At 56.7% G+C, this 27,948-nt stretch overlaps 1 protein-coding gene across 1 annotated transcript in view; it reads right to left on the reverse strand.

The window, feature by feature from the left end:
- Positions 1-27,948, reverse strand: part of sorbs3 (sorbin and SH3 domain containing 3) — a 148,540-nt gene that overhangs the window by 83,167 nt on the left and 37,425 nt on the right. The window contains exons 3-5 of the mRNA XM_068001522.1: positions 12,812-13,072; positions 10,095-10,176; positions 8,752-8,903 (exon numbers count right to left, since the gene is read on the reverse strand). Of these exons, the coding sequence (XP_067857623.1) occupies positions 8,752-8,903; positions 10,095-10,176; positions 12,812-13,072 (495 nt within the window). The remainder of the gene's footprint in view (positions 1-8,751; positions 8,904-10,094; positions 10,177-12,811; positions 13,073-27,948) is intronic.

Consider the following 27,948-nt stretch of genomic DNA (forward strand, 5'->3'; position numbering starts at 1 on the left):
TGATATCATGGGAGAGAGACCCCTGTGTGCAGTGATATCATGGGAGGACCCCTGTGTTGGCAGTGATATCAATGGGAGAGACCCCTGTGGTGCAGTGATATCATGGGAGAGACCCCTGTGTGCAGTGAGTATCATGGGAGAGACCTCCTGTGTGCAGTGATATCATGGGAGAGACGCCCTGTGTGCAGTGATATCATGGGAGAGACCCCTGTGTGCAGTGATAACATGGGAGAGACCCTGTGTGCAGTGATATCATGGGAGAGACCACTGTGTGCAGTGATATCATGGGAGAGACCCCTGTGTGCAGTGATATCATGGGAGAGACCCTGTGTGCAGTGATATCATGGGAGAGACCCCTGTGTGCAGTGATATCATGGGAGAGACCCCTGTGTGCAGTGATATCATGGGAGAGACCCCTGTGTGCAGTGATATCATGGGAGAGACCCCTGTGTGCAGTGATATCATGGGAGAGACCCTGTGTGCAGTGATATCATGGGAGAGACCCCTGTGTGCAGTGATATCATGGGAGAGACCCCTGTGTGCAGTGATATCATGGGAGAGACCCCTGTGTGCAGTGATATCATGGGAGAGACCCCTGTGTGCAGTGATATCATGGGAGAGACCCCTGTGTGCAGTGATATCATGGGAGAGACCCCTGTGTGCAGTGATATCATGGGAGAGACCCCTGTGTGCAGTGATATCATGGGAGAGACCCCTGTGTGCAGTGATAACATGGGAGAGACCCCTGTGTGCAGTGATATCATGGGAGAGACCCCTGTGTGCAGTGATATCATGGGAGAGACCCCTGTGTGCAGTGATATCATGGGAGAGACCCCTGTGTGCAGTGTTTGGGAGTCGGTGTGCAGTGATATCATGGGAGAGACCCCTGTGTGCAGTGATATCATGGGAGAGACCCCTGTGTGCAGTGATATCATGGGAGAGACCCCTGTGTGCAGTGATATCATGGGAGAGACCCCTGTGTGCAGTGATATCATGGGAGAGACCCCTGTGTGCAGTGATATCATGGGAGAGACCCCTGTGTGCAGTGATATCATGGGAGAGACCCCTGTGTGCAGTGATATCATGGGAGAGACCCCTGTGTGCAGTGATATCATGGGAGAGACCCCTGTGTGCAGTGATATCATGGGAGAGACCCCTGTGTGCAGTGATATCATGGGAGAGACCCCTGTGTGCAGTGATATCATGGGAGAGACCCCTGTGTGCAGTGATATCATGGGAGAGACCCCTGTGTGCAGTGATATCATGGGAGAGACCCCTGTGTGCAGTGATATCATGGGAGAGACCCCTGTGTGCAGTGATATCATGGGAGAGACCCCTGTGTGCAGTGATATCATGGGAGAGACCCCTGTGTGCAGTGATATCATGGGAGAGACCCCTGTGTGCAGTGATATCATGGGAGAGACCCCTGTGTGCAGTGATATCATGGGAGAGACCCTGTGCAGTGATACTGGGAGACCCTGTGTGCAGTGATATCATGGGAGAGACCCCTGTGTGCAGTGATATCATGGGAGAGACCCTGTGTGCAGTGATATCATGGGAGAGACCCCTGTGTGCAGTGATATCATGGGAGAGACCCCTGTGTGCAGTGATATCATGGGAGAGACCCCTGTGTGCAGTGATATCATGGGAGAGACCCTGTGTGCAGTGATATCATGGGAGAGACCCCTGTGTGCAGTGATATCATGGGAGAGACCCCTGTGTGCAGAGATATCATGGGAGAGACCCCTGTGTGCAGTGATATCATGGAGAGACCCCTGTGTGCAGTGATATCATGGGAGAGACCCCTGTGTGCAGTGATATCATGGGAGAGACCCCTGTGTGCAGAGATATCATGGGAGAGACCCCTGTGTGCAGTGATATCATGGGAGAGACCCCTGTGTGCAGAGATATCATGGGAGAGACCCCTGTGTGCAGTGATATCATGGGAGAGACCCCTGTGTGCAGAGATATCATGGGAGAGACCCCTGTGTGCAGTGATATCATGGGAGAGACCCCTGTGTGCAGTGATAACATGGGAGAGACCCCTGTGTGCAGAGATATCATGGGAGAGACCCCTGTGTGCAGAGATATCATGGGAGAGACCCCTGTGTGCAGAGATATCATGGGAGAGACCCCTGTGTGCAGTGATATCATGGAGAGACCCCTGTGTGCAGTGATAACATGGGAGAGACCCCTGTGTGCAGAGATATCATGGGAGAGACCCCTGTGTGCAGAGATATCATGGGAGAGACCCCTGTGTGCAGAGATATCATGGGAGAGACCCCTGTGTGCAGTGATATCATGGGAGAGACCCCTGTGTGCAGTGATAACATGGGAGAGACCCCTGTGTGCAGTGATATCATGGGAGAGACCCCTGTGTGCAGTGATATCATGGGAGAGACCCTGTGTGCAGTGATATCATGGGAGAGACCCCTGTGTGCAGTGATAACATGGGAGAGACCCCTGTGTGCAGAGATATCGTGGGAGAGACCCCTGTGTGCAGTGATAACATGGAGAGACCCCTGTGTGCAGAGATATCATGGGAGAGACCCCTGTGTGCAGTGATAACATGGGAGAGACCCCTGTGTGCAGAGATATCATGGGAGAGACCCCTGTGTGCAGTGATATCATGGGAGAGACCCCTGTGTGCAGAGATATCATGGGAGAGACCCCTGTGTGCAGTGATATCATGGGAGAGACCCCTGTGTGCAGAGCAGTGATCTACACTCCGCACTTCCATTAGGGTCTCTCTCTCTGTACAGGTGGTCTCCCCATTGCGATCTTTCCCTCTGTACAGGGGGTTTCCCCATTGGGGGTCTCTCTCTCTGTACAGTGGGTCTCCCCATTGGGGTCTCTCTCTCTGTACAGGTGGTCTCCCCATTGCAGTCTCTCTCTCTGTACAGGTGGTCTCCCCATTGGGGTCACTCTCTCTGTACAGTGGGTCTCCCCATTAGGGTCTCTCTCTCTGTACAGGTGGTCTCCCCATTGCAGTCTCTCTCTCTGTACAGGTGGTCTCCCCATTGGGGTCACTCTCTCTGTACAGGTGGTCTCCCCATTGCAGTCTCTCTCTCTGTACAGGTGGTCTCCCCATTGGGGTCACTCTCTCTGTACAGGTGGTCTCCCCATTGCGATCTTTCCCTCTGTACAGGGGGTTTCCCCATTGGGGGTCTCTCTCTGTACAAGGGGTCTCCCCATTGGGGTCTCTCTCTCTGTCCAGGTGGTCTCCCATTGCAGTCTCTCTCTCTGTACAGGTGGTCTCCCCATTGGGTCACTCTCTCTGTACAGTGGGTCTCCCCATTAGGGTCTCTCTCTCTGTACAGGTGGTCTCCCCATTGCAGTCTCTCTCTCTGTACAGGTGGTCTCCCATTGGGGTCTCTCTCTCTGTACAGTGGGTCTCCCCATTAGGGTCTCTCTCTCTGTACAGGTGGTCTCCCCATTGCAGTCTCTCTCTCTGTACAGGTGGTCTCCCCATTGGGGTCACTCTCTCTTGTACAGGTGGTCTCCCCATTACAGTCTCTCTCTCTGTACAGGTGGTCTCCCCATTGGGGTCACTCTCTCTGTACAGGTGGTCTCCCCATTGCGATCTTTCCCTCTGTACAGGGGGTTTCCCCATTGGGGGTCTCTCTCTGTACAAGGGGTCTCCCCATTGGGGTCTCTCTCTCTGTCCAGGTGGTCTCCCCATTGCAGTCTCTCTCTCTCTACAGGTGGTCTCCCCATTGCGATCTTTCCCTCTGTACAGGGGGTTTCCCCATTGGGGGGTCTCTCTCTCTGTACAGTGGGTCTCCCCATTAGGGTCTCTCTCTCTGTACAGGTGGTCTCCCCATTGCAGTCTCTCTCTCTGTACAGGTGGTCTCCCCATTGGGGTCACTCTCTCTGTACAGTGGGTCTCCCCATTAGGGTCTCTCTCTCTGTACAGGTGGTCTCCCCATTGCAGTCTCTCTCTCTGTACAGGTGGTCTCCCATTGGGGTCACTCTCTCTGTACAGGTGGTCTCCCCATTGCAGTCTCTCTCTCTGTACAGGTGGTCTCCCCATTGGGGTCACTCTCTCTGTACAGGTGGTCTCCCCATTGCGATCTTTCCCTCTGTACAGGGGGTTTCCCCATTGGGGGTCTCTCTCTGTACAAGGGGTCTCCCCATTGGGGTCTCTCTCTCTGTCCAGGTGGTCTCCCCATTGCAGTCTCTCTCTCTGTACAGGTGGTCTCCCCATTGGGGTCACTCTCTCTGTACAGTGGGTCTCCCCATTAGGGTCTCTCTCTCTGTACAGGTGGTCTCCCCATTGCAGTCTCTCTCTCTGTACAGGTGGTCTCCCCATTGCGATCTTTCCCTCTGTACAGGGGGTTTCCCCATTGGGGGTCTCTCTCTGTACAAGGGGTCTCCCCATTGGGGTCTCTCTCTCTGTCCAGGTGGTCTCCCCATTGCAGTCTCTCTCTCTGTACAGGTGGTCTCCCCATTGGGGTCTCTCTCTCTGTACAGTGGGTCTCCCCATTAGGGTCTCTCTCTCTGTACAGGTGGTCTCCCCATTGCAGTCTCTCTCTCTGTACAGGTGGTCTCCCCATTGGGGTCACTCTCTCTGTACAGTGGGTCTCCCCATTAGGGTCTCTCTCTCTGTACAGGTGGTCTCCCATTGCAGTCTCTCTCTCTGTACAGGTGGTCTCCCCATTGGGGTCACTCTCTCTGTACAGGTGGTCTCCCCATTGCAGTCTCTCTCTCTGTACAGGTGGTCTCCCCATTGGGGTCACTCTCTCTGTACAGGTGGTCTCCCCATTGCGATCTTTCCCTCTGTACAGGGGGTTTCCCCATTGGGGGTCTCTCTCTGTACAAGGGGTCTCCCCATTGGGGTCTCTCTCTCTGTCCAGGTGGTCTCCCCATTGCAGTCTCTCTCTCTCTACAGGTGGTCTCCCCATTGCGATCTTTCCCTCTGTACAGGGGGTTTCCCCATTGGGGGTCTCTCTCTCTGTACAGTGGGTCTCCCCATTAGGGTCTCTCTCTCTGTACAGGTGGTCTCCCCATTGCAGTCTCTCTCTCTGTACAGGTGGTCTCCCCATTGGGGTCACTCTCTCTGTACAGTGGGTCTCCCATTAGGGTCTCTCTCTCTGTACAGGTGGTCTCCCCATTGCAGTCTCTCTCTCTGTACAGGTGGTCTCCACATTGGGGTCACTCTCTCTGTACAGGTGGTCTCCCCATTGCAGTCTCTCTCTCTGTACAGGTGGTCTCCCCATTGGGGTCACTCTCTCTGTACAGGTGGTCTCCCCATTGCGATCTTTCCCTCTGTACAGGGGGTTTCCCCATTGGGGGTCTCTCTCTGTACAAGGGGTCTCCCCATTGGGGTCTCTCTCTCTGTCCAGGTGGTCTCCCCATTGCAGTCTCTCTCTCTCTACAGGTGGTCTCCCCATTGCGATCTTTCCCTCTGTACAGGGGGTTTCCCCATTGGGGGGTCTCTCTCTGTACAAGGGGTCTCCCCATTGGGGTCTCTCTCTCTGTCCAGGTGGTCTCCCCATTGCAGTCTCTCTCTCTGTACAGGTGGTCTCCCCATTGCGATCTTTCCCTCTGTACAGGGGGTTTCCGCATTGGGGGTCTCTCTCTGTACAGGGGGTCTCCACATTGGGGGTCTCGCTGTACAAGGAGTCTCCACATTGGGTTCTCTATCTGTACAGGGGGTCTCCCCATTGGGGTCTCTCTCTCTGTACAAGGGGTCTCCCCATTGCAGTTTCTCTCTCTGTACTGGTGGTCTCTCCATTGGGGTCGCTCTCTCTGTACAGGTGGTCTCTTCCTTGGGGTCTCTCTCTCTCTCTGTACAGGTGGTCTCTCCTTTGGAGTCTCTCTCTCTCTCTGTACGGGTGGTCTCTCCATTGGTGTCTCTCTCTGTACAGGGGATCTCCCCATTGGGGGGTCTCTCTATCTGTAGAGGTGGTCTCCCCATTGGGGTCTCTTTCTGTGCAGGAGGTCCCCCATTGGGTCTCTCTCTGTACAGGGGATCTCCCCATTGGGGGTCTTTCTCTGTACAGGTGGTCTCTCGAATGGAGTGGGGAACAGGCAGTAATCCAGAGTCGGAGGGAGTGGGGAACAGACAGTAATCCAGAGTCGGAGGGAGTGGGGAACAGGCAGTAATCCAGAGTCAGAGGGAGTGGGGAACAGGCAGTAATCCAGAGTCGGAGGGAGTGGGGAACAGACAGTAATCCAGAGTCAGAGGGAGTGGGGAACAGGCAGTAATCCAGAGTCAGGGGGAGTGGGGAACAGGCAGTAATCCAGAGTCAGAGGGAGTGGGGAACAGACAGTAATCCAGAGTCAGAGGGAGTGGGGAACAGGCAGTAATCCAGAGTCAGAGGGAGTGGGGAACAGGCAGTAATCCAGAGTCAGGGGGAGTGGGGAACAGGCAGTAATCCAGAATCAGGGGGAGTGGGGAACAGGCAGTAATCCAGAATCAGGGGGAGTGGGGAACAGGCAGTAATCCAGAGTCAGCGGGAGTGGGGAACAGGCAGTAATCAGAGTCAGAGGGAGTGAGGAACAGGCAGTAATCCAGAGTCAGAGGGAGTGAGGAACAGACAGTAATCCAGAGTCAGAGGGAGTGGGGAACAGGCAGTAATCCAGAGTCAGAGGGAGTGGGGAACAGACAGTAATCCAGAGTCAGAGGGAGTGGGGAACAGGCAGTAATCCAGAGTCAGAGGAGTGGGGAATAGACAGTAATCCAGAGTCAGGGGGAGTGGGGAACAGGCAGTAATCCAGAGTCAGAGGGAGTGGGGAATAGACAGTAATCCAGAGTCAGAGGGAGTGGGGAACAGGCAGTAATCCAGAGTCAGAGGGAGTGGGGAACAGACAGTAATCCAGAGTCAGAGGGAGTGGGGAACGGGCAGTAATCCAGAGTCAGAGGGAGTGGAGAATGGGCAGTAATCCAGAGTCAGAGGGAGTGGGGAACAGACAGTAATCCAGAGTCTCTGGAGTGGGAACAGGCAGTAATCCAGAGTCGGAGGGAGTGGGGAACAGGCAGTAATCCAGAGTCAGAGGGAGTGGGGAACAGGCAGTAATCCAGAGTCAGAGGGAGTGGGGAACAGGCAGTAATCCAGAGTCAGAGGGAGTGGGGAATAGACAGTAATCCAGAGTCGGGGAGTGGGGAACAGGCAGTAATCCAGAGTCAGAGGGAGTGGGAACAGGCAGTAATCCAGAGTCAGAGGGAGTGGGGAACAGGCAGTAATCCAGAGTCAGAGGGAGTGGGGAACAGGCAGTAATCCAGAGTCAGAGGAGTGGGGAACAGACAGTAATCCAGAGTCAGAGGAGTGGGGAACAGGCAGTAATCCAGAGTCAGGGGAGTGGGGAACAGGCAGTAATCCAGAATCAGGGGGAGTGGGGAACAGGCAGTAATCCAGAGTCAGAGGGAGTGGGGAACAGGCAGTAATCCAGAGTCAGAGGAGTGGGGAACGGGCAGTAATCCAGAGTCAGAGGAGTGGGGAAACAGGCAGTAATCCAGAGTCAGAGGGAGTGGGGAACAGACAGTAATCCAGAGTCAGAGGGAGTGGGGAACAGACAGTAATCCAGAATCAGAGGGAGTGGGGAACAGACAGTAATCCAGAGTCAGAGGGAGTGGGGAACAGGCAGTAATCCAGAATCAGGGGGAGTGGGGAACAGGCAGTAATCCAGAGTCAGAGGGAGTGGGGGACAGACAGTAATCCAGAGTCTGAGGGAGTGGGGAACAGACAGTAATCCAGAGTCAGAGGGAGTGGGGAACAGACAGTAATCCAGAGTCAGGGGGAGTGGGGAACAGGCAGTAATCCAGAGTCAGAGGGAGTGGGGAACAGACAGTAATCCAGAGTCAGAGGGAGTGGGGAACAGACAGTAATCCAGAGTCAGAGGGAGTGGGGAACAGGCAGTAATCCAGAGTCAGAGGGAGTGGGGAACAGGCAGTAATCCAGAGTCAGAGGGAGTGGGGAATAGACAGTAATCCAGAGTCAGAGGGAGTGGGGAACAGACAGTAATCCAGAGTCAGAGGGAGTGGGGAACAGACAGTAATCCAGAGTCGGAGGGAGTGGGGAACAGACAGTAATCCAGAGTCAGAGGGAGTGGGGAACAGGCAGTAATCCAGAGTCAGAGGGAGTGGGGAATAGACAGTAATCCAGAGTCAGAGGGAGTGGGGAACAGACAGTAATCCAGAGTCAGAGGGAGTGGGGAACAGACAGTAATCCAGAGTCGGAGGGAGTGGGGAACAGACAGTAATCCAGAGTCAGAGGGAGTGGGGAACAGGCAGTAATCCAGAGTCGGAGGGAGTGGGGAACAGACAGTAATCCAGAGTCAGAGGGAGTGGGGAACAGGCAGTAATCCAGAGTCAGAGGGAGTGGGGAACAGGCAGTAATCCAGAGTCAGAGGGAGTGGGGAACAGACAGTAATCCAGAGTCGGAGGGAGTGGGGAACAGACAGTAATCCAGAGTCAGAGGGAGTGGGGAACAGGCAGTAATCCAGAGTCAGAGGGAGTGGGGAACAGACAGTAATCCAGAGTCGGAGGGAATGGGGAACAGGCAGTAATCCAGAGTCAGAGGGAGTGGGGAACAGACAGTAATCCAGAGTCAGAGGGAGCAATGTTGTGTTTTTCCCAATGAGCTGTGTTTTGACCTGATACTAATTTGGAGTTTTGATCTGAATGCTCTAAAATAGCGTACCCTCGACATGCTGGCTGTATCCCCTGTCGGATTATACACACACTGAGAGCAGCCTCATCGAGCACAGAGTAAAAGTGTCTGAGTCACCCACTGTCCTTTCACTTACCGGTCTGGACGCGATGGGCATCCCCACTTCATCGATTGGACCAACTCCATCATACTTTACCCAGACCTTTTCCTGCGTAGTTCTGTTTTCATCCCGAGCTTGTCTGGAATTCACTGGGATAGAGTTTCGATAGGGACCATTTAGATCAGTCCCTGCAGGGAAATGGTAACCTGTTAGATACAGAGTAAAGCTCCCTCTACACCGTCCCGTCAAACACTCCCAGGGCAGGTACAGCACGGGTTAGATACAGAGTAAAGCTCCCTCTACACCGTCCCGTCAAACACTCCCAGGGCAGGTACAGCACGGGTTAGATACAGAGTAAAACTCCCTCTACACTGTCCCATCAAACACTCCCAGGGCAGGTACAGCACGGGTTAGATACAGAGTAAAGCTCCCTCTACACTGTCCCGTCAAACACTCCCAGGGCAGGTACAGCACGGGTTAGATACAGAGTAAAGCTCCCTCTACACTGTCCCGTCAAACACTCCCAGGGCAGGTACAGCACGGGTTAGATACAGAGTAAAGCTCCCTCTACACTGTCCCGTCAAACACTCCCAGGGCAGGTACAGCACGGGTTAGATACAGAGTAAAGCTCCCTCTACACTGTCCCGTCAAACACTCCCAGGGCAGGTACAGCACGGGTTAGATACAGAGTAAAGCTCCCTCTACACTGTCCCGTCAAACACTCCCAGGGCAGGTACAGCACGGGTTAGATACAGAGTAAAGCTCCCTCTACACTGTCCCGTCAAACACTCCCAGGGCAGGTACAGCACGGGTTAGATACAGAGTAAAGCTCCCTCTACACTGTCCCATCAAACACTCCCAGGGCAGGTACAGCACGGGTTAGATACAGAGTAAAGCTCCCTCTACACTGTCCCATCAAACACTCCCAGGGCAGGTACAGCACGGGTTAGATACAGAGTAAAGCTCCCTCTACACTGTCCCGTCAAACACTCCCAGGGCAGGTACAGCACGGTTTAGATACAGAGTAAAGCTCCCTCTACACTGTCCCATCAAACACTCCCAGGGCAGGTACAGCACGGGTTAGATACAGAGTAAAGCTCCCTCTACACTGTCCCGTCAAACACTCCCAGGGCAGGTAGAGCACGGGTTAGATACAGAGTAAAGCTCCCTCTACACTGTCCCGTCAAACACTCCCAGGGCAGGTACAGCACGGGTTTGATACAGAGTAAAGCTCCCTCTACACTGTGCGACGCGTTAGCTGTGGATTGTGTAAGATTTCTGCCTCTGAGTCTGATTGCACTGTCATGTACACTGACACTGTGATGTATCGCAACCCTTGCTCCCTGTGATCTGAGATCAATGAATGAAGTCTCACTTACCCCTTGCCTGTTCAGTATCGGAGTATTCAAGGTGACTGGAAGGGCCGGCCCTATTTGTTCCATTCCCATTAATCACTGGAACCTGAGGGAATAGAAAGAGGGAGGGAGAATAGAGGGAGACAGAATGACAGAGCGAGGAGAAAGGGAGAGTGAGAGAAGGAGACAAAGGACAGAGAAAGGAAGAGAGTGACAGCGAGACAGAGAGAGGAGAAAGAAAGTGAGAGAAGGAGAGAGAGAGAGAGAGACCGAAAGGGTGAGACAGACAGTCAGGGAAAGAAGTGGAAGAGTGAGAGAAGGAGAGACAAAGAAGATGAGAGAGACAGTGAGACAGAGAGAGGTGAAAGAGTGAGAGAAAGAGAGAGACAGAAAGGATGAGAGAGACAGTGAGACAGAGAGAGGTGAAAGAGTGAGAGAAGGAGAGAGAGAAGACGAGAGAGAGTGTGAAAGAGTGAGAGAAGGAGAGAGACAGAAAAGACGAGAGAGACAGTGAGACAGAGAGAGGTGAAAAGTGAGAGAAGGAGAGAGACAGAAAGGATGAGAGAGACAGTGAGACAGAGAGAGGTGAAAGAGTGAGAGAAGGAGAGAGAGAGAAGACAAGAGAGACAGTGAGACAGAGAGAGAGGTGAAAGAGTGAGAGAAGGAGAAACAGAGAAGAATAGAGACAGTGAGACAGAGAGAGGTGAAAGAGTGAGAGAAGGAGAGAGAGAGAAGACGAGAGAGAGTGTGAAAGAGTGAGAGAAGGAGAGAGACAGAAAAGACGAGAGAGACAGTGAGACAGAGAGAGGAGAAGGAGAGAGAGAGAAGACGAGAGAGACAGTGAGACAGAGAGAGGTGAAAGAGTGAGAGAAGGAGAGACAGAGAAGACAAGAGAGACAGTGAGACAGAGAGAGAGGTGAAAGAGTGAGAGAAGGAGAAACAGAGAAGAATAGAGACAGTGAGACAGAGAGAGACGTGAAAGAGTGAGAGAAGGAGAGAGACAGAGAAGACGAGAGAGTCAGTGAAACAGAGAGAGGTGAAAGAGTGAGAGAAGGAGAGAGAGACAGATAGGTGAAAGAACAAGAGAAAGAGAGAGAGACAGAGAAAGGGTGAGATAGACAGTGAAACAGGAGAAAAAGATATAGAGAAAAAGGGAGAGAGAGAGTGACAGAGAGAGATGGGAGAGAGAGGAGCAAGGAGAGAGTCATAGAGAAACAGAAATAGAGAGAGAGAATGAGAGAGCCGGAGAGAGATAGAGAGAGAGGAGAAACATAAGGAGAGAAAGGAAAAAGGGAAGGAAAGAGAGAAATACAGAGAGAGAGTGAGAAGGACACAGAGAGAAAGCGAGAGAGAATGTGGGGATTAATAACAATTTACAAACACAGCCTTTGCATAGACCCCTGGGATACATCTTCCATAGCATTTCATTCCTTTATCAAGAGGTTAATTTACTGTACTGGTACAAATAGTCAGTACTGTACGCCAGCATTATACAGAGCCAGACCTGTACCCACCAGTACTGTACCCCAGTGTTATACAGTGACAGACCTGTACCCACCAGTACTGTACCCCAGTGTTATACAGTGACAGACCTGTACCCACCGGTACTGTACCCCAGTGTTATACAGTGACAGACCTGTACCCACCAGTACTGTACCCCAGTGTTATACAGTGACAGACCTGTACCCACCAGTACTGTACCCCAGTGTTATACAGTGACAGACCTGTACCCACCAGTACTGTACCCCAGTGTTATACAGTGACAGACCTGTACCCACCAGTCCTGTACCCCAGTGTTATACAGTGACAGGTCTGTACCCACCAGCACTGTACCCCAGTGTTATACAGTGACAGACCTGTACCCACCAGTACTGTACCCCAGTGTTATACAGTGACAGACCTGTACCCACCAGCACTGTACCCCAGTGTTATACAGTGACAGACCTGTACCCACCAGTACTGTACCCCAGTGTTATACAGTGACAGACCTGTACCCACCAGTACTGTACCCCAGTGTTATACAGTGACAGACCTGTACCCACCAGTACTGTACCCCAGTGTTATACAGTGACAGGTCTGTACCCACCAGTACTGTACCCCAGTGTTATACAGTGACAGACCTGTACCCACCAGTACTGTACCCCAGTGTTATACAGTGACAGACCTGTACCCACCAGCACTGTACCCCAGTGTTATACAGTGACAGACCTGTACCCACCAGTACTGTACCCCAGTGTTATACAGTGACAGACCTGTACCCACCAGCACTGTACCCCAGTGTTATACAGTGACAGACCTGTACCCACCAGCACTGTACCCCAGTGTTATACAGTGACAGACCTGTACCCACCAGTACTGTACCCCAGTGTGAGACAGTGACAGATCTGTACCCACCAGCACTGTACCCCAGTGTTATACAGTGACAGACCTGTACCCACCAGTACTGTACCCCAGTGTTATACAGTGACAGACCTGTACCCACCAGTACTGTACCCCAGTGTTATACAGTGACAGACCTGTACCCACCAGCACTGTACCCCAGTATTATACAGTGACAGACCTGTACCCACCAGCACTGTACCCCAGTATTATACAGTGACAGACCTGTACCCACCAGTACTGTACCCCAGTGTTAGACAGTGACAGACCTGTACCCACCAGCACTGTACCCCAGTATTATACAGTGACAGACCTGTACCCACCAGCACTGTACCCTGATTTATTGCTCATTGTTCACCTACCAGGACGGTCTCCAATGGTTTGCTCCGACTGTTGACCCCTGTTACCGCGGTTACGTAGGGCTCAGTGCCCATCTCTTTCTGAAGGTGAGGGGGGATGAAGTCATCGAGCGTGGGAGGGTCCACGGAGTAGGAACGGGGGGCCGTCACCGGGACCGGCGGTGGAGGGGTCCTCTTCCGGAAGGTTCCGCTTGCCTGCTCCGCCAGCTGGACGCTGGTGTGCTTGGAAACGAGGAACACTTTGGCCTGGAACGTGGGACCTTCCTGAGGGAAGACACGCAATTGTTTACAGTTGAGCGATGTCTACGCCACACCCCTTTGGGGGAGGCCCGAGATCGTCGAGTCCAGCACTTGTACAGTCCTCGGAAGAGGTCTCAAGTCGGGTCGCCAACCCTCCAGGATTGCCCTGGAGTCTCCAGGAATTAAAGGATCATCTTTTGAACCCATAATCTAGGCCGACATTCCCAGTGCCAGTACTGAGGGAGTGCTGCACTGTCGGAGGTGCCATATTTCGGATGGGACGTTAAACCGAGGCCCCGTCTGCCCCTCTCAGGTGTACGTAAAAGATCCCACGGCCACTATTTCGAAGAAGAGCAGAGGGAGTTCTCCCCGGCCAATATTTATCCCTCAACCAACATCACTAAAAACAGATGATCTGGTCATTAGCACATTGCTGTTTGTGGGATCTTGCTGTGCACAAAATGGCTGCCGCGTTTCCTATATTACAACAGTGGCTACACTTCAAAAAAGTACTTCATTGGCTGTAAAGTGCTTTGGGACGTCCTGAGGTTGTGAAAGGCGCTATATAAATGCAAATTCTTTCTTTTCTTTTCCAGGAGCGACTTGGGAGAAAAATTATGAGAGTTGAAAAGATGTATTTTTGTAAAAATTGGCCCTTTTCTCATTTCTCTTCGAACACTTTCATTCAGAAGACGCCAAAAAAAAATGGCGATGGAGAAAAAGGCCGCTTGGCGGACGGTCAAGAATCATCCAATCGGAGTGGGGAAGGCGGGGCGTCAGAAAGATGGACAAGTCGGGCGGCCAATGGCGGGAGCATGTGGGGGGAGTCAGTGAGTGAGAGACACAGCTGGACTGAGAGAGAGCCCGGGGTCAGTGAGTGGGAGACACAGCTGGACTGAGAGAGAGTCCCGGGGTCAGTGAGTGGGAGACACAGCTGGACTGAGAGAGAGTCCCGGGGTCAGTGAGTGGGAGACACAGCTGGACTGAGAGAGAGTCCCGGGGTCAGTGAGTGGGAGACACAGCTGGACTGAGAGAGAGCCCGGGGTCAGTGAGTGGGAGACACAGCTGGACTGAGAGAGAGTCCCGGGGTCAGTGAGTGGGAGACACAGCTGGACTGAGAGAGAGTCCCGGGGTCAGTGAGTGGGAGACACAGCTGGACTGAGAGAGAGTCCGGGGTCAGTGAGTGGGAGACACAGCTGGACTGAGAGAGAGCCCCTGGGTCAGTGAGTGGGATACACAGCTGGACTGAGAGAGAGTCCGGGGTCAGTGAGTGGGAGACACAGCTGGACTGAGAGAGAGTCCCGGGGTCAGTGAGTGGGAGACACAGCTGGACTGAGAGAGAGTCCGGGGTCAGTGAGTGGGAGACACAGCTGGACTGAGAGAGAGTCCCGGGGTCAGTGAGTGGGAGACACAGCTGGACTGAGAGAGAGTCCCGGGGTCAGTGAGTGGGAGACACAGCTGGACTGAGAGAGAGTCCCGGGGTCAGTGAGTGGGAGACACAGCTGGACTGAGAGAGAGCCCGGGGTCAGTGAGTGGGAGACACAGCTGGACTGAGAGAGAGCCCCGGGGTCAGTGGGTGGGAGTCACAGCTGGACTGAGAGAGAGCCCCGGGGTCAGTGAGTGGGAGACACAGCTGGACTGAGAGAGAGCCCGGGGTCAGTGAGTGGGAGACACAGCTGGACTGAGAGAGAGCCCCGGGGTCAGTGAGTTGGAGACGCAGCTGGACTGAGAGAGAGCCCCGGGGTCAGTGAGTGGGAGACACAGCTGGACTGAGAGAGAGTCCGGGGTCAGTCAGTGGGAGACACAGCTGGACTGAGTAAGCCCGGGGTCAGTGAGTGGGAGACACAGCTGGACTGAGAGAGAGTCCGGGGTCAGTCAGTGGGAGACACAGCTGGACTGAGAGAGCCCGGGGTCAGTGAGTGGGACACACAGCTGGACTGAGAGAGAGTCCGGGGTCAGTGAGTGGGAGACACAGCTGGACTGAGAGAGAGTACGGGGTCAGTGAGTGGGAGACACAGCTGGACTGAGAGAGAGTTCGGAGTCAGTGAGTGGGAGTCACAGCTGGACTGAGAGAGAGTCCGGGGTCAGTGAGTGGGAGACACAGCTGGACTGAGAGAGCCCGGGGTCAGTGAGTGGGAGACACAGCTGGACTGAGAGAGAGTCCGGGGTCAGTGAGTGGGAGACACAGCTGGACTGAGAGAGAGTCCGGGGTCAGTGAGTGGGAGACACAGCTGGACTGAGAGAGCCCCGGGGTCAGTGAGTGGGAGACACAGCTGGACTGAGAGAGCCCGGGGTCAGTGAGTGGGAGACACAGCTGGACTGAGACAGAGCCCAGGGTCAGTGAGTGGGAGACACAGCTGGACTGAGAGAGAGCCCGGGGTCAGTGAGTGGGAGACACAGCTGGACTGAGAGAGAGCCCGGGGTCAGTGAGTGGGAGACACAGCTGGACTGAGAGAGAGTCCGGGGTCAGTGAGTGGGAGACACAGCTGGACTGAGAGAGAGCCCGGGGTCAGTGAGTGGGAGACACAGCTGGACTGAGAGAGAGCCCGGGGTCAGTGAGTGGGAGACACAGCTGGACTGAGAGAGAGCCCGGGGTCAGTGAGTGGGAGACACAGATGGACTGAGAGAGAGCCCGGGGTCAGTGAGTGGGAGACACAGCTGGACTGAGAGAGAGTCCGGGGTCAGTGAGTGGGAGACACAGCTGGACTGAGAGAGAGTCCGGGGTCAGTGAGTGGGAGACACAGCTGGACTGAGAGAGAGTCCGGGGTCAGTGAGTGGGAGACACAGCTGGACTGAGAGAGAGCCCAGGGGTCAGTGAGTGGGAGACACAGCTGGACTGAGAGAGAGCCCAGGGTCAGTGAGTGGGAGACACAGCTGGACTGAGAGAGAGCCCAGGGTCAGTGAGTGGGAGACACAGCTGGACTGAGAGAGAGTCCCGGGGTCAGTGAGTGGGAGACACAGCTGGACTGAGAGAGAGCCCCGGGGTCAGTGAGTGGGAGTCACAGCTGGACTGAGAGAGAGCCCCGGGGTCAGTGAGTGGGAGACACAGCTGGACTGAGAGAGAGCCCGGGGTCAGTGAGTGGGAGACACAGCTGGACTGAGAGAGAGCCCCGGGGTCAGTGAGTTGGAGACGCAGCTGGACTGAGAGAGAGCCCCGGGGTCAGTGAGTGGGAGACACAGCTGGACTGAGAGAGAGTCCGGGGTCAGTCAGTGGGAGACACAGCTGGACTGAGTAAGCCCGGGGTCAGTGAGTGGGAGACACAGCTGGACTGAGAGAGAGCCCGGGGTCAGTGAGTGGGAGACACAGCTGGACTGAGAGAGAGTCCGGGGTCAGTCAGTGGGAGACACAGCTGGACTGAGAGAGCCCGGGGTCAGTGAGTGGGACACACAGCTGGACTGAGAGAGAGTCCGGGGTCAGTGAGTGGGAGACACAGCTGGACTGAGAGAGAGTCCGGGGTCAGTGAGTGGGAGACACAGCTGGACTGAGAGAGAGTCCGGAGTCAGTGAGTGGGAGTCACAGCTGGACTGAGAGAGAGTCCGGGGTCAGTGAGTGGGAGACACAGCTGGACTGAGAGAGCCCGGGGTCAGTGAGTGGGAGACACAGCTGGACTGAGAGAGAGTCCGGGGTCAGTGAGTGGGAGACACAGCTGGACTGAGAGAGAGTCCGGGGTCAGTGAGTGGGAGACACAGCTGGACTGAGAGAGCCCCGGGGTCAGTGAGTGGGAGACACAGCTGGACTGAGAGAGCCCGGGGTCAGTGAGTGGGAGACACAGCTGGACTGAGACAGAGCCCAGGGTCAGTGAGTGGGAGACACAGCTGGACTGAGAGAGAGCCCGGAGTCAGTGAGTGGGAGACACAGCTGGACTGAGAGAGAGCCCGGGGTCAGTGAGTGGGAGACACAGCTGGACTGAGAGAGAGTCCGGGGTCAGTGAGTGGGAGACACAGCTGGACTGAGAGAGAGCCCGGGGTCAGTGAGTGGGAGACACAGCTGGACTGAGAGAGAGCCCGGGGTCAGTGAGTGGGAGACACAGCTGGACTGAGAGAGAGCCCGGGGTCAGTGAGTGGGAGACACAGCTGGACTGAGAGAGAGTCCGGGGTCAGTCAGTGGGAGACACAGCTGGACTGAGAGAGCCCGGGGTCAGTGAGTGGGACACACAGCTGGACTGAGAGAGAGTCCGGGGTCAGTGAGTGGGAGACACAGCTGGACTGAGAGAGAGTCCGGGGTCAGTGAGTGGGAGACACAGCTGGACTGAGAGAGAGTCCGGAGTCAGTGAGTGGGAGTCACAGCTGGACTGAGAGAGAGTCCGGGGTCAGTGAGTGGGAGACACAGCTGGACTGAGAGAGCCCGGGGTCAGTGAGTGGGAGACACAGCTGGACTGAGAGAGAGTCCGGGGTCAGTGAGTGGGAGACACAGCTGGACTGAGAGAGAGTCCGGGGTCAGTGAGTGGGAGACACAGCTGGACTGAGAGAGCCCCGGGGTCAGTGAGTGGGAGACACAGCTGGACTGAGAGAGCCCGGGGTCAGTGAGTGGGAGACACAGCTGGACTGAGACAGAGCCCAGGGTCAGTGAGTGGGAGACACAGCTGGACTGAGAGAGAGCCCGGAGTCAGTGAGTGGGAGACACAGCTGGACTGAGAGAGAGCCCGGGGTCAGTGAGTGGGAGACACAGCTGGACTGAGAGAGAGTCCGGGGTCAGTGAGTGGGAGACACAGCTGGACTGAGAGAGAGCCCGGGGTCAGTGAGTGGGAGACACAGCTGGACTGAGAGAGAGCCCGGGGTCAGTGAGTGGGAGACACAGCTGGACTGAGAGAGAGCCCGGGGTCAGTGAGTGGGAGACACAGCTGGACTGAGAGAGAGTCCGGGGTCAGTCAGTGGGAGACACAGCTGGACTGAGAGAGCCCGGGGTCAGTGAGTGGGACACACAGCTGGACTGAGAGAGAGTCCGGGGTCAGTGAGTGGGAGACACAGCTGGACTGAGAGAGAGTCCGGGGTCAGTGAGTGGGAGACACAGCTGGACTGAGAGAGAGTCCGGAGTCAGTGAGTGGGAGTCACAGCTGGACTGAGAGAGAGTCCGGGGTCAGTGAGTGGGAGACACAGCTGGACTGAGAGAGCCCGGGGTCAGTGAGTGGGAGACACAGCTGGACTGAGAGAGAGTCCGGGGTCAGTGAGTGGGAGACACAGCTGGACTGAGAGAGAGTCCGGGGTCAGTGAGTGGGAGACACAGCTGGACTGAGAGAGCCCCGGGGTCAGTGAGTGGGAGACACAGCTGGACTGAGAGAGCCCGGGGTCAGTGAGTGGGAGACACAGCTGGACTGAGACAGAGCCCAGGGTCAGTGAGTGGGAGACACAGCTGGACTGAGAGAGAGCCCGGAGTCAGTGAGTGGGAGACACAGCTGGACTGAGAGAGAGCCCGGGGTCAGTGAGTGGGAGACACAGCTGGACTGAGAGAGAGCCCGGGGTCAGTGAGTGGGAGACACAGCTGGACTGAGAGAGAGCCCGGGGTCAGTGAGTGGGAGACACAGCTGGACTGAGAGAGAGCCCGGGGTCAGTGAGTGGGAGACACAGATGGACTGAGAGAGAGCCCGGGGTCAGTGAGTGGGAGACACAGCTGGACTGAGAGAGAGTCCGGGGTCAGTGAGTGGGAGACACAGCTGGACTGAGAGAGAGTCCGGGGTCAGTGAGTGGGAGACACAGCTGGACTGAGAGAGAGTCCGGGGTCAGTGAGTGGGAGACACAGCTGGACTGAGAGAGAGCCCAGGGGTCAGTGAGTGGGAGACACAGCTGGACTGAGAGAGAGCCCAGGGTCAGTGAGTGGGAGACACAGCTGGACTGAGAGAGAGCCCGGGGTCAGTGAGTGGGAGACACAGCTGGACTGAGAGAGAGCCCCGGGGTCAGTGAGTGGGAGATACAGCTGGACTGAGAGAGAGCCCCGGGGTCAATGAGTGGGAGACACAGCTGGACTGAGAGAGAGCCCAGGGGTCAGTGAGTGGGAGACACAGCTGGACTGAGAGAGAGCCCGGGGTCAGTGAGTGGGAGACACAGCTGGACTGAGAGAGAGCCCCGGGGTCAGTGAGTGGGAGACACAGCTGGACTGAGAGAGAGCCCGGGGTCAGTGAGTGGGAGACACAGCTGGACTGAGAGAGAGCCCAGGGGTCAGTGAGTGGGAGACACAGCTGGACTGAGAGAGAGCCCGGGGTCAGTGAGTGGGAGACACAGCTGGACTGAGAGAGAGCCCCGGGGTCAGTGAGTGGGAGACACAGCTGGACTGAGAGAGAGCCCGGGGTCAGTGAGTGGGAGACACAGCTGGACTGAGAGAAAGTCCGGGGTCAGTGAGTGGGAGACACAGCTGGACTGAGAGAGAGCCCAGGGTCAGTGAGTGGGAGACACAGCTGGACTGAGAGAGAGCCCGGGGTCAGTGAGTGGGAGACACAGCTGGACTGAGAGAGAGCCCGGGGTCAGTGAGTGGGAGACACAGCTGGACTGAGAGAGAGTCCGGGGTCAGTGAGTGGGAGACACAGCTGGACTGAGAGAGAGCCCGGGGTCAGTGAGTGGGAGACACAGCTGGACTGAGAGAGAGCCCGGGGTCAGTGAGTGGGAGACACAGCTGGACTGAGAGAGAGCCCGGGGTCAGTGAGTGGGAGACACAGATGGACTGAGAGAGAGCCCGGGGTCAGTGAGTGTGAGACACAGCTGGACTGAGAGAGAGTCCGGGGTCAGTGAGTGGGAGACACAGCTGGACTGAGAGAGAGTCCGGGGTCAGTGAGTGGGAGACACAGCTGGACTGAGAGAGAGTCCGGTGTCAGTGAGTGGGAGACACAGCTGGACTGAGAGAGAGCCCAGGGGTCAGTGAGTGGGAGACACAGCTGGACTGAGAGAGAGCCCAGGGTCAGTGAGTGGGAGACACAGCTGGACTGAGAGAGAGCCCGGGGTCAGTGAGTGGGAGACACAGCTGGACTGAGAGAGAGCCCCGGGGTCAGTGAGTGGGAGATACAGCTGGACTGAGAGAGAGCCCCGGGGTCAATGAGTGGGAGACACAGCTGGACTGAGAGAGAGCCCAGGGGTCAGTGAGTGGGAGACACAGCTGGACTGAGAGAGAGCCCGGGGTAAGTGAGTGGGAGACACAGCTGGACTGAGAGAGAGACCCGGGGTCAGTGAGTGGGAGACACAGCTGGACTGAGATAGAGCCCGGGTTCAGTGAGTGGGAGACACAGCTGGACTGAGAGAGAGTCCGGGGTCAGTGAGTGGGAGACACAGCTGGACTGAGAGAGAGCCCCGGGGTCAGTGAGTGGGAGACACAGCTGGACTGAGAGAGAGCCCGGGGTCAGTGAGTGGGAGACACAGCTGGACTGAGAGAGAGTTCGGGGTCAGTGAGTGGGCGACACAACTGGACTGAGAGAGAGCCCGGGGTCAGTGAGTGGGAGACACAGCTGGACTGAGAGAGAGTCCGGAGTCAGTGAGTGGGAGTCACAGCTGGACTGAGAGAGAGTCCGGGGTCAGTGAGTGGGAGACACAGCTGGACTGAGAGAGCCCGGGGTCAGTGAGTGGGAGACACAGCTGGACTGAGAGAGAGTCCGGGGTCAGTGAGTGGGAGACACAGCTGGACTGAGAGAGAGTCCGGGGTCAGTGAGTGGGAGACACAGCTGGACTGAGAGAGCCCCGGGGTCAGTGAGTGGGAGACACAGCTGGACTGAGAGAGCCCAGGGTCAGTGAGTGGGAGACACAGCTGGACTGAGAGAGAGCCCGGAGTCAGTGAGTGGGAGACACAGCTGGACTGAGAGAGAGCCCGGGGTCAGTGAGTGGGAGACACAGCTGGACTGAGAGAGAGTCCGGGGTCAGTGAGTGGGAGACACAGCTGGACTGAGAGAGAGCCCGGGGTCAGTGAGTGGGAGACACAGCTGGACTGAGAGAGAGCCCGGGGTCAGTGAGTGGGAGACACAGCTGGACTGAGAGAGAGCCCGGGGTCAGTGAGTGGGAGACACAGCTGGACTGAGAGAGAGTCCGGGGTCAGTCAGTGGGAGACACAGCTGGACTGAGAGAGCCCGGGGTCAGTGAGTGGGACACACAGCTGGACTGAGAGAGAGTCCGGGGTCAGTGAGTGGGAGACACAGCTGGACTGAGAGAGAGTCCGGGGTCAGTGAGTGGGAGACACAGCTGGACTGAGAGAGAGTCCGGAGTCAGTGAGTGGGAGTCACAGCTGGACTGAGAGAGAGTCCGGGGTCAGTGAGTGGGAGACACAGCTGGACTGAGAGAGCCCGGGGTCAGTGAGTGGGAGACACAGCTGGACTGAGAGAGAGTCCGGGGTCAGTGAGTGGGAGACACAGCTGGACTGAGAGAGAGTCCGGGGTCAGTGAGTGGGAGACACAGCTGGACTGAGAGAGCCCCGGGGTCAGTGAGTGGGAGACACAGCTGGACTGAGAGAGCCCGGGGTCAGTGAGTGGGAGACACAGCTGGACTGAGACAGAGCCCAGGGTCAGTGAGTGGGAGACACAGCTGGACTGAGAGAGAGCCCGGAGTCAGTGAGTGGGAGACACAGCTGGACTGAGAGAGAGCCCGGGGTCAGTGAGTGGGAGACACAGCTGGACTGAGAGAGAGCCCGGGGTCAGTGAGTGGGAGACACAGCTGGACTGAGAGAGAGCCCGGGGTCAGTGAGTGGGAGACACAGCTGGACTGAGAGAGAGCCCGGGGTCAGTGAGTGGGAGACACAGATGGACTGAGAGAGAGCCCGGGGTCAGTGAGTGGGAGACACAGCTGGACTGAGAGAGAGTCCGGGGTCAGTGAGTGGGAGACACAGCTGGACTGAGAGAGAGTCCGGGGTCAGTGAGTGGGAGACACAGCTGGACTGAGAGAGAGTCCGGGGTCAGTGAGTGGGAGACACAGCTGGACTGAGAGAGAGCCCAGGGGTCAGTGAGTGGGAGACACAGCTGGACTGAGAGAGAGCCCAGGGTCAGTGAGTGGGAGACACAGCTGGACTGAGAGAGAGCCCGGGGTCAGTGAGTGGGAGACACAGCTGGACTGAGAGAGAGCCCCGGGGTCAGTGAGTGGGAGATACAGCTGGACTGAGAGAGAGCCCCGGGGTCAATGAGTGGGAGACACAGCTGGACTGAGAGAGAGCCCAGGGGTCAGTGAGTGGGAGACACAGCTGGACTGAGAGAGAGCCCGGGGTCAGTGAGTGGGAGACACAGCTGGACTGAGAGAGAGCCCCGGGGTCAGTGAGTGGGAGACACAGCTGGACTGAGAGAGAGCCCGGGGTCAGTGAGTGGGAGACACAGCTGGACTGAGAGAGAGCCCAGGGGTCAGTGAGTGGGAGACACAGCTGGACTGAGAGAGAGCCCGGGGTCAGTGAGTGGGAGACACAGCTGGACTGAGAGAGAGCCCCGGGGTCAGTGAGTGGGAGACACAGCTGGACTGAGAGAGAGCCCGGGGTCAGTGAGTGGGAGACACAGCTGGACTGAGAGAAAGTCCGGGGTCAGTGAGTGGGAGACACAGCTGGACTGAGAGAGAGCCCAGGGTCAGTGAGTGGGAGACACAGCTGGACTGAGAGAGAGCCCGGGGTCAGTGAGTGGGAGACACAGCTGGACTGAGAGAGAGCCCGGGGTCAGTGAGTGGGAGACACAGCTGGACTGAGAGAGAGTCCGGGGTCAGTGAGTGGGAGACACAGCTGGACTGAGAGAGAGCCCGGGGTCAGTGAGTGGGAGACACAGCTGGACTGAGAGAGAGCCCGGGGTCAGTGAGTGGGAGACACAGCTGGACTGAGAGAGAGCCCGGGGTCAGTGAGTGGGAGACACAGATGGACTGAGAGAGAGCCCGGGGTCAGTGAGTGTGAGACACAGCTGGACTGAGAGAGAGTCCGGGGTCAGTGAGTGGGAGACACAGCTGGACTGAGAGAGAGTCCGGGGTCAGTGAGTGGGAGACACAGCTGGACTGAGAGAGAGTCCGGTGTCAGTGAGTGGGAGACACAGCTGGACTGAGAGAGAGCCCAGGGGTCAGTGAGTGGGAGACACAGCTGGACTGAGAGAGAGCCCAGGGTCAGTGAGTGGGAGACACAGCTGGACTGAGAGAGAGCCCGGGGTCAGTGAGTGGGAGACACAGCTGGACTGAGAGAGAGCCCCGGGGTCAGTGAGTGGGAGATACAGCTGGACTGAGAGAGAGCCCCGGGGTCAATGAGTGGGAGACACAGCTGGACTGAGAGAGAGCCCAGGGGTCAGTGAGTGGGAGACACAGCTGGACTGAGAGAGAGCCCGGGGTAAGTGAGTGGGAGACACAGCTGGACTGAGAGAGAGACCCGGGGTCAGTGAGTGGGAGACACAGCTGGACTGAGATAGAGCCCGGGTTCAGTGAGTGGGAGACACAGCTGGACTGAGAGAGAGTCCGGGGTCAGTGAGTGGGAGACACAGCTGGACTGAGAGAGAGCCCCGGGGTCAGTGAGTGGGAGACACAGCTGGACTGAGAGAGAGCCCGGGGTCAGTGAGTGGGAGACACAGCTGGACTGAGAGAGAGTTCGGGGTCAGTGAGTGGGCGACACAACTGGACTGAGAGAGAGCCCGGGGTCAGTGAGTGGGAGACACAGCTGGACTGAGAGAGAGTCCGGAGTCAGTGAGTGGGAGTCACAGCTGGACTGAGAGAGAGTCCGGGGTCAGTGAGTGGGAGACACAGCTGGACTGAGAGAGCCCGGGGTCAGTGAGTGGGAGACACAGCTGGACTGAGAGAGAGTCCGGGGTCAGTGAGTGGGAGACACAGCTGGACTGAGAGAGAGTCCGGGGTCAGTGAGTGGGAGACACAGCTGGACTGAGAGAGCCCCGGGGTCAGTGAGTGGGAGACACAGCTGGACTGAGAGAGCCCGGGGTCAGTGAGTGGGAGACACAGCTGGACTGAGACAGAGCCCAGGGTCAGTGAGTGGGAGACACAGCTGGACTGAGAGAGAGCCCGGAGTCAGTGAGTGGGAGACACAGCTGGACTGAGAGAGAGCCCGGGGTCAGTGAGTGGGAGACACAGCTGGACTGAGAGAGAGTCCGGGGTCAGTGAGTGGGAGACACAGCTGGACTGAGAGAGAGCCCGGGGTCAGTGAGTGGGAGACACAGCTGGACTGAGAGAGAGCCCGGGGTCAGTGAGTGGGAGACACAGCTGGACTGAGAGAGAGCCCAGGGTCAGTGAGTGGGAGACACAGCTGGACTGAGAGAGAGTCCGGGGTCAGTCAGTGGGAGACACAGCTGGACTGAGAGAGCCCGGGGTCAGTGAGTGGGACACACAGCTGGACTGAGAGAGAGTCTGGGGTCAGTGAGTGGGAGACACAGCTGGACTGAGAGAGAGTCCGGGGTCAGTGAGTGGGAGACACAGCTGGACTGAGAGAGAGTCCGGAGTCAGTGAGTGGGAGTCACAGCTGGACTGAGAGAGAGTCCGGGGTCAGTGAGTGGGAGACACAGCTGGACTGAGAGAGCCCGGGGTCAGTGAGTGGGGGACACAGCTGGACTGAGAGAGAGTCCGGGGTCAGTGAGTGGGAGACACAGCTGGACTGAGAGAGAGTCCGGGGTCAGTGAGTGGGAGACACAGCTGGACTGAGAGAGCCCCGGGGTCAGTGAGTGGGAGACACAGCTGGACTGAGAGAGCCCGGGGTCAGTGAGTGGGAGACACAGCTGGACTGAGACAGAGCCCAGGGTCAGTGAGTGGGAGACACAGCTGGACTGAGAGAGAGCCCGGAGTCAGTGAGTGGGAGACACAGCTGGACTGAGAGAGAGCCCGGGGTCAGTGAGTGGGAGACACAGCTGGACTGAGAGAGAGTCCGGGGTCAGTGAGTGGGAGACACAGCTGGACTGAGAGAGAGCCCGGGGTCAGTGAGTGGGAGACACAGCTGGACTGAGAGAGAGCCCGGGGTCAGTGAGTGGGAGACACAGCTGGACTGAGAGAGAGCCCGGGGTCAGTGAGTGGGAGACACAGATGGACTGAGAGAGAGCCCGGGGTCAGTGAGTGGGAGACACAGCTGGACTGAGAGAGAGTCCGGGGTCAGTGAGTGGGAGACACAGCTGGACTGAGAGAGAGTCCGGGGTCAGTGAGTGGGAGACACAGCTGGACTGAGAGAGAGTCCGGGGTCAGTGAGTGGGAGACACAGCTGGACTGAGAGAGAGCCCAGGGGTCAGTGAGTGGGAGACACAGCTGGACTGAGAGAGAGCCCAGGGTCAGTGAGTGGGAGACACAGCTGGACTGAGAGAGAGCCCGGGGTCAGTGAGTGGGAGACACAGCTGGACTGAGAGAGAGCCCCGGGGTCAGTGAGTGGGAGATACAGCTGGACTGAGAGAGAGCCCCGGGGTCAATGAGTGGGAGACACAGCTGGACTGAGAGAGAGCCCAGGGGTCAGTGAGTGGGAGACACAGCTGGACTGAGAGAGAGCCCGGGGTCAGTGAGTGGGAGACACAGCTGGACTGAGAGAGAGCCCCGGGGTCAGTGAGTGGGAGACACAGCTGGACTGAGAGAGAGCCCGGGGTCAGTGAGTGGGAGACACAGCTGGACTGAGAGAGAGCCCAGGGGTCAGTGAGTGGGAGACACAGCTGGACTGAGAGAGAGCCCGGGGTCAGTGAGTGGGAGACACAGCTGGACTGAGAGAGAGCCCCGGGGTCAGTGAGTGGGAGACACAGCTGGACTGAGAGAGAGCCCGGGGTCAGTGAGTGGGAGACACAGCTGGACTGAGAGAAAGTCCGGGGTCAGTGAGTGGGAGACACAGCTGGACTGAGAGAGAGCCCAGGGTCAGTGAGTGGGAGACACAGCTGGACTGAGAGAGAGCCCGGGGTCAGTGAGTGGGAGACACAGCTGGACTGAGAGAGAGCCCGGGGTCAGTGAGTGGGAGACACAGCTGGACTGAGAGAGAGTCCGGGGTCAGTGAGTGGGAGACACAGCTGGACTGAGAGAGAGCCCGGGGTCAGTGAGTGGGAGACACAGCTGGACTGAGAGAGAGCCCGGGGTCAGTGAGTGGGAGACACAGCTGGACTGAGAGAGAGCCCGGGGTCAGTGAGTGGGAGACACAGATGGACTGAGAGAGAGCCCGGGGTCAGTGAGTGGGAGACACAGCTGGACTGAGAGAGAGTCCGGGGTCAGTGAGTGGGAGACACAGCTGGACTGAGAGAGAGTCCGGGGTCAGTGAGTGGGAGACACAGCTGGACTGAGAGAGAGTCCGGTGTCAGTGAGTGGGAGACACAGCTGGACTGAGAGAGAGCCCAGGGGTCAGTGAGTGGGAGACACAGCTGGACTGAGAGAGAGCCCAGGGTCAGTGAGTGGGAGACACAGCTGGACTGAGAGAGAGCCCGGGGTCAGTGAGTGGGAGACACAGCTGGACTGAGAGAGAGCCCCGGGGTCAGTGAGTGGGAGATACAGCTGGACTGAGAGAGAGCCCCGGGGTCAATGAGTGGGAGACACAGCTGGACTGAGAGAGAGCCCAGGGGTCAGTGAGTGGGAGACACAGCTGGACTGAGAGAGAGCCCGGGGTAAGTGAGTGGGAGACACAGCTGGACTGAGAGAGAGCCCCGGGGTCAGTGAGTGGGAGACACAGCTGGACTGAGATAGAGCCCGGGTTCAGTGAGTGGGAGACACAGCTGGACTGAGAGAGAGTCCGGGGTCAGTGAGTGGGAGACACAGCTGGACTGAGAGAGAGCCCCGGGGTCAGTGAGTGGGAGACACAGCTGGACTGAGAGAGAGCCCGGGGTCAGTGAGTGGGAGACACAGCTGGACTGAGAGAGAGTTCGGGGTCAGTGAGTGGGCGACACAACTGGACTGAGAGAGAGCCCGGGGTCAGTGAGTGGGAGACACAGCTGGACTGAGAGAGAGTTCGGGGTCAGTGAGTGGGAGACACAGCTGGACTGAGAGAGAGTTCGGGGTCAGTGAGTGGGAGACACAGCTGGACTGAGAGAGAGTTCGGGGTCAGTGAGTGGGAGACACAGCTGGACTGAGAGAGAGCCCGGGGTCAGTGAGTGGGACTCACAGCTGGACTGAGAGAGAGCCCAGGGTCAGTGAGTGGGACTCACAGCTGGACTGAGAGAGAGCCCAGGGTCAGTGAGTGGGACTCACAGCTGGACTGAGAGAGAGTTCGGGGTCAGTGAGTGGGACTCACAGCTGGACTGAGAGAGAGCCCAGGGTCAGTGAGTGGGAGACACAGCTGGACTGAGAGAGAGCCCCAGGGTCAGTGAGTGGGACTCACAGCTGAGGGACTTGTGATATTTTGAACGCAGGCGATGTGTGAATGAACAGCCGTTCTTGCTCCCCTGTGTGTTTGGCTGATTGCCCCTTTCTGATAAATCTCTCTTACTCGGAGAGCTGGGCATTGCCACAACATGCAGTAAAAGGGGAATCTCCTTTTACTCAAACACAGCGTGAAGTGAGGTGGCCAGGGGTGGGTTAGTGAGGATTAGGGGCTGTTAAAATCTCCAGGCACTGAAGATTGCTGGACAGTAAAAGAGAGGGAGAGAGAGAGAGAGAAAGAGAGACAGAAAGAGATAGAGAGAAAGAGACGGAGAGAGAGAGAGAGAAAGAGACAGAGAGGGAGAGAGACAGAGAAAGAGAGAAAGAGACAAGGAGAGAGAGAGAGACAGAGAGAGAGAGAAAGAAAGAAAGAGACAGAGACAGAGAGAAAGAGACAGACAGAGAGGGACAGAGAGGGAAAAAAATATAGAGAGAAAGAGACAGAGAAAGAAAGAGATAGAGAGAAAGAGACAGAGAAAGAAAGAGACAGAGAGAGAGAGAAAGAAAGAGAGACAGAGAGAGAAAAAGACAGAGAGAAAGAGACAGACAGAGAGAGAAAGAAACATAGAGAGAGAGAAAGAGACAGAGAGAAAGAAAGAGACAGAGAGAGAGAAAGACAGAGACAGAGAGAGAAAGAGACAGACAGTGAGAAAAAGAAACATAGAGAGAGAGAAAGAGAC

The sequence above is a fragment of the Heptranchias perlo genome, chromosome 20 (assembly GCF_035084215.1).
Source record: "Heptranchias perlo isolate sHepPer1 chromosome 20, sHepPer1.hap1, whole genome shotgun sequence".
Classification (NCBI taxonomy): Eukaryota; Metazoa; Chordata; class Chondrichthyes; order Hexanchiformes; family Hexanchidae; genus Heptranchias; species Heptranchias perlo.